Raw genomic sequence first — 12,020 nt, forward strand, 5'->3', positions numbered from 1 at the left:
GAAAAATGTCCAGGAAAACCTGGAATTCTGGGAAATTTTGAAATTTTTGGAATTTGTCAAGGGAAAGCTCGCAATTCCCGAATAGGCTGAACAGTATGAAGTTGGAACGGTTTGAAACGGGGGGGAAATGTGGAAGGTAGAGCGCGCCAAAATCTGGAGAAGAAAAAGAAGTTAAAGAAGTTTAATAAATAGAGGAATTTTGGTGTAGAAAACTATAACAAAATTGTTACATTGCAAGAATAACTTCATATATTTTAAACACAAAAATGTTCTAATTTCAGTAAATAAAAAGTTTTAATAATATCACAAACATTTGTAATTTTTTGAAAATAGATGCGCTGTACTAAATAAAAATAGTAATATTGCAAGAAACATAGCACTTGATTTTAACACAAAAATGTCCTAATTTCAAGAAGAAAAGTTGGAAAAAAACCGAGAAAAAAGTCTAAAATGTTTAAAAATAAATTGTCATATTACTAGGGAAAACCATTATGCTGCAAAATTATACAACTATAAAATTGTTACATTGCAAGAAAAACAGCATGTATTTTAAACACAAAAATTTCCTAATTTCAGTAAATAAAGTTGTAATCATATCACAAACATTTGTAATTTTTTGAGAAGAGATGCGCTGTACTAAAAGGGAAAAAGTTCTTTTTTTTTAATGAACATTTTTTACAATTTAACAAGATAAAAATGGTAATATTGCAAGAATAATAGCACTATATTTTAACACAAAACTTTCCTAAATTTTTAAAATAAAGTTTTAATAATATCACATATAATTTGTATTTTTCAAAAAAATTGATGTGTTGTACCAAAAAGGAAAACAACATTATTTTTTTAAATTGTTGCAGTTCAACAAGATAAACATTTTAATATTTCAGGAAAAACAGCATGTAATTTTAACACAAAAATGTCCTAATTTCAAGATATGAAGTTGTAATATCACAAAAAAAAATATTTTTCCAAAAAATAAATGTACTGTAGAATAAAGGGGAACAAATAATTTAGTGGAAAATTTGTTGCAATTGAACAATATAAAAATTATAATATAGCAAGAAAAAAAACAGCTCATCATTTTAACTCAGGAATGTCTTAATTTCAAGAGGTAAAGTTGTGATATCACAGAAAATGTGTATTTTTTCAAAAATAAATGTTATGTAGTATGAAGGGGGAAAAAATTATTTAGAAGAAAAATTGTTGCAAATAAAACAATTTGAAAATGTTAATATTGCAAGAAAAACACCTCATACACAATTGTCTTAATTTCAAGAGATGTAATGATACAAAAAAAAAACTATTTAAAGAATAAATTATATTCTATTCTAATAAGAGCTGAACACATAATTTAGAGGAAAATTTTGAAATTTTACAGAAATACAATTGTAATATTGTAAGGAAAAAAGCACATAATTTCAACACTATCCTAATTTCAAGTGATAAACTTGTAATAATACGAGAAAAAGTTTAACATTTTTAAGAACACATAATTTAGAGGAAAAATGTTGCAATTTTACAGAAGTAAAATTATAACGCTGCAAGAAAAAGAGCATTTAATTTTAAGATAAAAAATATCCTATTTTCAAGAGAAAGTTGTAAAAATACAAAATAAAACTTGCAAATTCTCGAAAACAAATGTGTTACAAAATAAGGGCGAAAAATCCATTTTGAGGAAAATTGTTGCAATTGCACAGGTTTAAAATTGGAATACTGCAAGAAAAACAGGACATACATTTTACATTAAAAAACTATATATTTCAAGAGATAAAGTTGAATAATATGAGAAATTTTGGTGAAAAATGTGTCATATCATGAGGGCAAAACCATATAATTTAGTAGACAAAATGCTGCAATTGTCTGGAAAAAATGTGTAATTTCACTCCAAAAATGTCCTATTTTCATGAGATAAATTATATGGTTTTGCCCTCATGATATGACACATTTTTTCTCCAAAATTTCTCATATTATTCAACTTTATCTCTTGAAATATATACATTTTTATGTTAAACGTATGTCCTGTTTTTCTCGCAGTATTCCAATTTTAAACCTGTGCAATTGCAACAATTTTCCCTCAAAATTTCCAAATTCCAAAAATGTTCGCCCTTATTATACAACACATTTATTTTCGAGAATTTATTTTGTAAAGTTGTCATAATGCGTGACAATTTTTCAAGAATAAATGTGTCTTATTACGAGGGGAAAAAAATTCATAATTTAGCAGAATTTTTTTTAATCAATTTTACAAAAATGAGGAAAAACAACACATACTCCTCTTCGCCATTTCTAGAATCAAACCAAATGTAGAGTTCATGCTAACATGCTAATGCTAAGTGTTTCTGTCAGTGATACACGTAGCAGTAATACTGCTAATTAGCGATTTCACAACATCTTATGGCGTGTATTCATTTCAATCAGCGGCTTAATTAGATGTTGGTGCTAATGCTACCACTAAATTTAAAAATGCATGGTTTGAGTAAGGAATTTCACAGCTCTTTCCTTATAGAATGAAATCAGACCGATGCGGGGATGAAGTGATTTATTCCTGCAGGGGTCCAAAAGAAAAATCCGTGCGCTTGAATTGTGTGGAGGGGGGCGAGGCGTGAACACAGCGGGGGGTCTTCTAGAGGAACAAGTCTTCAAAGTACTCGTCAAACTCTTCCTCCCTGAAATGAAAATGTGTTTCAGGTTGACTGCTCTGTCTGAACAAGACACTCATCCAGCAGGGACAAAAGTATTAGGACAGTTCCCTATTTGCTTCGACTGCCCAGTGAGCCAATACTTAAGTACAGCAAGTCAAAGGTGACTGGAACAGCATGTTGCTCGCTAACGACAGCAGACAGCAGCAGCAGGGATGTAAATGCGGAGGTAAGGTGAGAGGTATTAGGAGCCATGGACACGCTATGTACATGTACATGTACAGTACATGTACAGTATGTAGGCTTCGTGACACAAGTACGCTTTAATGCCTCACCTTGACTTTTCCTCCACTGCGGGGGCCGGCCCTCGCCAGTGGTCCGACTCTGACTGACCCTCCACCGGCTTGTCCTCAGGATCAGAGCCTGCGGAGACAAAAAAAAAAAAAAGGTGTTTATTGGATGATGATTATTACCCTATTTTGTGTGTAACTGCACAACATAGGGTGTCAAAAATTCTGCCTGAACCTAAATATTAGTGTTCAGTTACACATTAACAGTGTTTATTATGGTTGTTGTAATTTTTCAAATAAATTCAAAAATTAGTATTATTTTCTTTTTAAAGTAACAAACTAAACTTTGTTTGTATTTTAAGTGTATATATATACACTACCGTTCAAAAGTTTGGGGTCACCCAAACAATTTTGTGGAATAGCCTTCATTTCTAAGAACAAGAATAGACTGTCGAGTTTCACATGAAAGTTCTCTTTTTCTGGCCATTTTGAGCGTTTAATTGACCCCACAAATGTGATGCTCCAGAAACTCAATCTGCTCAAAGGAAGGTCAGTTTTGTAGCTTCTGTAACGAGCTAAACTGTTTTCAGATGTGTGTTAACATGATTGCACAAGGGTTTTCTAATCATCAATTAGCCTTCTGAGCCAATGAGCAAACACATTGTACCATTAGAACACTGGAGTGATAGTTGCTGGAAATGGGCCTCTATACACCTATGTAGATATTGCACCAAAAACCAGACATTTGCAGCTAGAATAGTCATTTACCACATTAGCAATGTATAGAGTGTATTTCTTTAAAGTTAAGACTAGTTTAAAGTTATCTTCATTGAAAAGTACAGTGCTTTTCCTTCAAAAATAAGGACATTTCAATGAGACCCCAAACTTTTGAACGGTAGTGTATATAAATATATACAATATATATATATATATATTTTATTTTTATTTTTTATTTATTCTTTTTTTTTTTTTTTGAGAGCTTCTAATATTTTAAATCAGGGGTGTCTTAACTTTTTCTACTGAAAAGTCAAGTACCGTATTTTTCGGACTATAAGTCGCTCCGGAGTATACGTCGCACCGGCCGAAAATGCATAATAAAGAAGGAAAAAAACATATATAAGTCGCACTGGAGAATAAGTCGCATTTTTGGGGGAAATTTATTTGATAAAACCCAACACCAAGAATAGACATTTGAAAGGCAATTTAAAATAAATAAAGAATAGTGAACAACAGGCTGAATAAGTGTACGTTATATGAGGCATAAATAACCAACTGAGAACGTGCCTGGTATGTTAACGTAACATATTATGGTAAGAGTCATTCAAATAACTATAACATATAGAACATGCTATACGTTTACCAAACAATCTGTCACTCCCGATCGCTAAATCCCATGAAATCTTCCTCCTCTGGTATGCGCCGTTTCCCTTCTTTCTGCTGCTCGCTCGCCGTTTTCTGCTACATATTTCACTACGTCCGGCTTGTAATCTGCAGTATATGATTTCCTTTTCGGTGCCATTTTAGTTCAGCCCTTCTCAGTTTTTATAAGTTACCGCCAATGTTGATGTGATCCATTTTAATAGCTACGGATGTAGCAGCAGTTAGCATCCCATGCCCCACAATGCACTTCTGCCATGACGCGCAATGCACTTCTGCCATGACCCACAATGCACTTCGGCCATGACCCGCCCCCGCCAAATTCTTATTGGTTGACGTGTGTGACGATTGCTGACGTGTGTGTGACGATTGCGGACATTTGCTTTGTCTCTTACGCGAATGAGATAAATAATATTATTTGATATTTTACGGTAATGTGTTACTAATTTCACACATAAGTAGCTCCGGAGTATAAATCCGTCAAACTAAATTCATCAAACTATGAAAAAAACTGCGATTTATAATCCGAAAAATACGGTACTTTTTTTTTAATGCTAAAAACAGATATTACATATATTTAAATTGTTATAGGTGACTAGCGGTAAGTATATTATTTTTATTAGTTTAGAAATCTCAGCTTTTTGTCATTTAATTCCAATTGTTTGCTCTTTTTTCTTATTTTTTTACTGCTGTTATTTTAGATGGATATGTTCAGTTCAGTTCAATGTAATGCATCACACATTTCCAGTTGTTTAATTACAGCACATCCAAAAAGGAGTAGGAAGAAACAGAGCTTATTTAATCCTGCCCCTTTTCATTCCTTTGCAATTTTATCCCATTTCCTTGTTCTCTGTAACAGAACAGTGAATAAAAATAAATAAATAATATACCATAGTAAGTAAAAAAATATTAAATACATAAATAATCTTCATCTAAAAAACAAAAAAACGGTTCAAGATGTTCATCATAATTCTTGTTCTGTGTACTTTGTAAACACTTGTAGTTTGAACAGTCTCTTAAAGTGAACACGGCAAAAACTGAAATCTAAGTAAGATTGAATATCTCAAATAAGGGTGATATTTGCTTATTTTCTGTCTGATAAGATAATTTTTCTCACTAAGCAGATTTTATGTTAGAGTGTTTTACTTGTTTTAAGGGTTTTGGTCCTAAATGATCTCAGTAAGATATTACAGCTTGTTGCTGAGATTTGATGACCTATATTGAGTAAAACATGCTTGAAACTAGAATATCAAGTGTTGCAAAGCTGTGTCATCAACACTCACAAGTAGAAAACTACTTTTTTAAAGTAATAATTTCTTATTTCAAGCATGAAAAAAAAAAATCATGACTTTGACACATTTGTGTCTCATATTAAAACAGATGACAGCCAAATGGACTTTGCTGTTTTATTTTCAATGAAACCATAGAAAATACGTACTCCTATAGTAGTACAGTTGTTATTAGTGAGAATATACTTATTTTAAGGTATTTTTGGGTTCATTGAGGTTAGCTAATTTTACTTGTTTTGGAAAGTCTTGACAAGCCAAATATTCTTATTCTATTGGCAGATAATTTTGCTTAGTTCAAATAAAATACCCCTAATTTTTGTAATTTTTTTTCTTGTTTTTGAACACTGACTTTTTGCAGTGAATCATATTGGTGCTTTGTTGGATTTATTTGGTTAATCCGTTCCATGAATTAGATTTTCCTCTAAGGTTATATTTCTCCTCTTTTGTTGAGAAGAATTGTTGTACATTCTTGGGTAGCAGGTTATAGTTTGCTTTGTACATCATTTGAGCTGTTTGCAAGTGCACCAAATCATTGAATTTCAATAATTGTGATTTAATAAATAAAGGGTTTGTATGAAGCGCACATTTGTAGTTGTTTCCCCATATTTCTACACAAAAACTCAGATATGGTAACACTAGCGAGCACTAGAGAATATGAAGGGACTTTTGGTCTAGAACATGTTTTGCTTTATTCATTATTGACATGTTTCCTGCTACTTTATGTTGTATATTTTTTACATGAGTTTTCCAGTTCATTTTATCATCTATTATTACACCCAAAAATGGGTTTTCTTTTACCCTTTCAATATCTACTCCGTCTATTTGGATATTTGTGTTTGACTTTCTCTTCTACTGTTACCAAATAGCATTATTTTAGTTTTACTGAGATTCTGTTTTTGTCAAACCATCTTTTTAATTTGTTCATTTCTTCTGTTATTATTTGTATTAGCTTCTGCGTGTTCTCTCCTGAACAAAACACAGTTGTATCATCTGCAAATAATACTAACTTTAAGTCCTTTGTAACTTTACAAATGTCGTTTATATAAAGATTTTGGTCCAAGTATTGATCCCTGGGGTACGCCACAAAATGTTTTCAGCTCTCTAGAAGTGTGTTCGCCTATCTTCACGTATTGCTTCCTGTTGGTTAAGTAGCTTCTAACCGGGTTCAAGACCAACCCTCTAATTACATACTTTTCTAATTTGTGTATTAAGATATTATGATTAGTTGTGTCAAATGCTTTTGTTAAATCTATAAACACATGTTTTGCTATCTGTTGCATTGGTGATCTCTTCCGTTATTTAGATGAATGGCATTGATGTTGAGATGTTGGCTCTGTATCCGTATTGGTTGTCTGTGAGTGTTATTGTTTGAAAATACACAACTTTTTAAATATCTGTATTGGATCGGTATTGTCGATACCAGCCTGAATTGTACTTGGTATCGGATCGGAAAGAAAATTAATGGTATTGCACGTCCCTAGAGGCCATTATTTGAGGATATACAATAAAAAAACAAAAACAGGACGATTGGAGCCTACAAACCAAACAAAAACGTAGAAAAACGGCACAAAAAAGTGACAATGTATGTGGAGCAAGACAGCTGAGAAAAAGCAGGGCTGCTAGCAGACTGCAGCCAGAGGGCTAATGGAGGATGTTTTCCACACAAGGGAGTGTTTTCACTCCAAACATTTTGGAGGAGTGTCACAGCCTGGAGGCTTGGGGGTGGACGAGATCATATGCTGACTATTGAAATGACAAATGTACTGTGTGTGTGCGTGTGTGTGTGTGTGTGTGTGTGTGTGTGTGTGTGTGTGTGTGTGTGTGTGTGTGTGTGTGTGTGTGTGTGTGTGTGTGTGTGTGTGTGTGTGTGTGTGTGTGTGTGTGGACCTTTGTCCTGCGACTAGATCATATGCTGACTATTGAAATGACAAATGTACTGTGTGTGTGTGTGTGTGTGTGTGTGTGTGTGTGTGTGTGTGTGTGTGTGTGTGTGTGTGTGTGTGCGCGTGCGTGTGTATGTTCTGGCAATGCTTACTTAATGGGGACATCGCTCTGTTTACACAGTCACTCTGACGGTATGGCTCAAAAATACAGGTCCCCTAAAGGGAAACCTTTTTAAATGATAGTCAGATCCATTCTGAAGATGCCTAGGTGATTTTTAAGCTTTGGCCCATAAAGCATGTTTACTGGTTAGTTTGAGGGTGAGACATTTGCACAGCAGCCCCCTCATCGGGCTGTAGCTGGTACTGCACTCGCTGCTCTGCTCCCACTTCTTCCGTGTATAGTTAATCACTTCCACCCGGTCCCCATAACGAAGGTGGTTTGTCTGCAGGAGATGTCGGCTAATGACATCATATCAGCTCATGAAACATTTGTTATCTTGGCATTAATAGTACTGTGATTCTGTATGGTATCCATCCTTAGTTAAAACTAATATATTTTTCCAAAAACAAAATCTGGTATAGTGTTCCTTAGGATGACATTTTCATACAGCATGATTATAAAACATTATTACCTTAAAGTATGATTCACATCCCTCTAAATAGCAGTTTTCAGTAATGTCACAAAAGATGCAGGATTTGCTTTAACATTTAAGTGGTGAAACTTCTTATAAGAGGACAGCTGTAGTGCTGTATTCTGAGGATCATGCCATATTTAATTGGAATTTTTTAAATGTTTTAATTTATTTTTTTAAATGGTCCTCATTAGTCACGTACAAATTTGCGTGAATTATGCAAAATTATTATTTAAATTTGGTCCCCCATGAACCATATTAACTCTTTTTCCCCAGGGTCCCCAGTAAGAATGATCAGCACATTACTTCATCAATCCAGAGATTTAAAGACGTGTACGAGCTAACTGGCCAGTGGCCATTTTACCTAATTTTTTGTATGCCTCCACAACCTGTAGAAAGGGTGGTCCCCACAAGTGATGATCAAAAACTTGGTCCCCATTCCAAATGATAACCAGTGTGTGTGTGTGTGTGTGAGTGTGTGTGTGTGTGTGTGCGTGTGTGTGTGTGTGTGGACCTTTGTCCTGCGACTCGTCTGAGCTGCTGCAGGAGATGGAAGAATCTATAAGGAATGACAATCATGAGGGAGTTGTTCTGGAATAATGGCACTAAATGCAAAAAGACATTTTATTTGTGTTGTTACCCCGGCGTCTCTTGTGTTTGTGCTTCTTGGAGTGTGACGATGATCTCTTCTTTTTCTTCTTCTTCTTCTTCTCTAATGGCTCCTGGTTTTCCACTGAGAGCTGTTGGACACTCTTCTTGGCTTTCACCTCCTTGCGTCTACAAAATAAAAATAAAAAAGAAAGGCGCACCGTTTAACGCACTTGTGAGGGCCGTTGCTATAATTTGAAACATAGTGGGGGGACTTTTCTTACTTGTGGTGGTAGTTGAGCTTGAAAGAACACTCAGGGCAAAGTCCTGCAAGATAAACCAATCAAACTGTTTGGGAAGAGGAGTGGGCAAAGGATTGAGCCCTGTGGAACTCCTAAATCAAACCATTAATCAATTTCAAGACAAATATCTGGAAAAAAACAAAAACACTATGGGAAGAGGGGTGGGCAAAGGATTGAGCCCTGTGGAACTCCTAAATCAAAACATCCATCCATTTCAAGACAAATATCTGAAAAAAAAAAACATTATGGGAAAAGGAATGGGCAAAGAATCGAGCCCTGTCGAACTCCTAAATCCAAACATCCATACATTTCAAGACAAATATCTGGAAAATAAACACTATGGGAAAAGGAGTGGGCAAAGGATTGAGCCCTGTGTAACTCCTAAATCAAAACATCCATCCATTTCAGGACAAATATCTGGAAAAAAACACTGTGGGAAAAGAAGTGGGCAAAGGATTGAGCCCAGTGTAACTCCTAAATCAAAACATCCATCCATTTCAAGACAAATATCTGGAAAAAAAAACACTATGGGAAAAGGAGTGGGCAAAGGATTGAGCCCTGTGTAACTCCTAAATCAAAACATCCATCCATTTCAAGACAAATATCTGGGAAAAAAAACATTATGGGAAAAGGAGTGGGCAAAGGATCGAGCCCTGTCGAACTCCTAAATCCAAACATCCATACATTTCAAGACAAATATCTGGAAAAGAAACACTATGGGAAAAGGAGTGGGCAAATGATTGAGCCCTGTGTAACTCCTAAATCAAAACATCCATCCATTTCAGGACAAATATCTGGAAAAAAAACACTGTGGGAAAAGGAGTGGGCAAAGGATTGAGCCCTGTGTAACTCCTAAATCAAAACATCCATCCATTTCAAGAAAAGTATCTGGAAAAAAACATGATGGGAAGAGGGGTGGACAAAGGATTGAGCCCTGTGGAACTCCTAAATCAAAACATCCATCCATTTCAAGACAAATATCTGAAAAAAAACACTATGGGAAAAGGAGTGGGCAAAGGATCGAGCCCTGTGGAACTCCTAAATCAAAATATCCATCCATTTCAAGACAAATATCTGGGGGAAAAAACACCATGGGAAGAGGAGTGGGCAAAGGATTGAGCTCTGTGGAACTCCTCCTTGCGATACTGTATGTTACATGCACCTGTGTATACTACATGGCACATAGTATTATAAAATTATAAAAAATATTGATCAGCAACTCTACCATTTCATACAGTTATTTTTAAGGATTCACATATTATGTGCACAAATATTACTACTGCAAATATTAAGTTTAAATTGAGAACAGTCGCAATTCTCCAGAAAAATCGTTGGAATATTCCAAGAAAAAATCTAAAATTTAATGTGGGTAAAGTGGAATTATAGTTTTTTAAAATGTTGTAATTTAATGTGAGATTTTTTATTTTATTTTTATACAAGAAGGTTAAAGTCATTTTACAAGGGTCGTTACACAGTATTACTAAAACAAAGTTGTAGTATTGCTAAAAAAGATGGAAAAAGTTTGAAATGAAGAAACATACATTTTTTACAAGAAGAATATATATATACAGTATATATTTTTTTTTGTTATTCATTTTTAATTTCAGAAGATAGTCGTGATATTATTTCCATAAAAATAAAATGGAAACTGTAAATATAACATTATAACACAATAGTAACAAGAAAAAAATACTATTCAGAAAAATAATATCTTAAAGAATATCATAGTTTTATGAGATAAAAACATACTGTAATATTGTAATAAAAATGGTACAATGAATAAAAATCCTACTTTGACTAGACACATTATATTACAAGATTTTTTTTTCCACAAAAGAAATGTACAGTAATTTTACGAGTTGTAGTATGGAAATAAAGTCACAATAGAATAAGAAAAACAACATAATTATACAGAAATAAAGTTTTAATTTCACAGGTTGGAAACATTTATTTTTTACAAAACGAAAATTAATTAATTTCAGAAGATAGTCGTAATATTAATTCAGAGAAAATAAAATAAATAAAATAACTGTAAAAATAACATTAAAACACAAAAGTACAAACAAATACTAAAATACTATTCAAATAAATAATATTTAAATTTTACGAGATAAAAATTGGCTGTAATATTATATAAAAAAATAGTAGAGTAGTGAATACAAATCCTAATTTGACCAGACAAATTATATTAATACGAGAGAAAAAAGAATTTCGAAGAAAAAAAATTTCAAATTTAATGTGAGTGATGTGGAAATATATATTATATATTTCAAATGTTGTAATTTTATGTGAGATTTTTTTTATTCCTACAAGAAATGTATCATAATTTTACAAGGGTCATTATACAATATTATTAAAATTACGTTCTACTATTGCGGGAAAATAAAAATAAAATTAAATGAAGTCAAAATATTGTAAGAAAAACAATTTAATTTAATGTGAAAAGTTTTTTATAAATGTTAATGTCATAATTTAATGCGAATAATTTTTAGTTATTTTCAAAAGAAAATATTGTGATTTTACGAGATTGTCATAATGTTACTAAAATAAAGTTGTCTGAACTGAACTGTATGGAAAATAAAGTTTAAATATTAGAAGCAGAATGAAGAGGAAAAAAATATTTTCACAATATAAATATTTAAAATTATAGAACATATTCATATTATTACTCATATAAAGCTGTAGTATTCTGTGAAAAAAATGAACTGTATGAAATAAAGTCACAATATTATAAGCAAAATAATATAATTTTACCGAAATAAAGTTGTAATTTTACAGGTGGGAAACTTTATTTTTTACAAGAAGAATAATTTTCATTTCAGAAGATAGCTGTAATATTAATAAAATTAAGATGTTCTATTCATAGAAAATAACATGGAAACTGTAAAAAAATAACATTACAACACTGTCGTGCAAGAAAAAATACTATTCAGAAAAATATTATTTTTTAAAGATTATTATAGTTTTCAAGATAAAACATACTGTATTATAATATGTATTATAATAAAAATTTAATTAAT

General features: G+C 32.7%; 1 protein-coding gene across 1 annotated transcript in view; it reads right to left on the reverse strand.

The window, feature by feature from the left end:
* Positions 1 to 2,522: 2,522 nt before the first annotated feature.
* fra10ac1 (FRA10A associated CGG repeat 1) overlaps positions 2,523 to 12,020 on the reverse strand; it is a 46,931-nt gene continuing 37,433 nt past the window's right edge. Inside the window, exons 10-14 of the mRNA XM_062055662.1 lie at positions 8,983 to 9,025; positions 8,751 to 8,887; positions 8,625 to 8,669; positions 2,975 to 3,062; positions 2,523 to 2,666 (exon numbers count right to left, since the gene is read on the reverse strand). Of these exons, the coding sequence (XP_061911646.1) occupies positions 2,624 to 2,666; positions 2,975 to 3,062; positions 8,625 to 8,669; positions 8,751 to 8,887; positions 8,983 to 9,025 (356 nt within the window). The 3' untranslated portion in view covers positions 2,523 to 2,623. The remainder of the gene's footprint in view (positions 2,667 to 2,974; positions 3,063 to 8,624; positions 8,670 to 8,750; positions 8,888 to 8,982; positions 9,026 to 12,020) is intronic.

The sequence above is a fragment of the Entelurus aequoreus genome, linkage group LG08 (assembly GCF_033978785.1).
Source record: "Entelurus aequoreus isolate RoL-2023_Sb linkage group LG08, RoL_Eaeq_v1.1, whole genome shotgun sequence".
Taxonomy (NCBI): Eukaryota; Metazoa; Chordata; class Actinopteri; order Syngnathiformes; family Syngnathidae; genus Entelurus; species Entelurus aequoreus.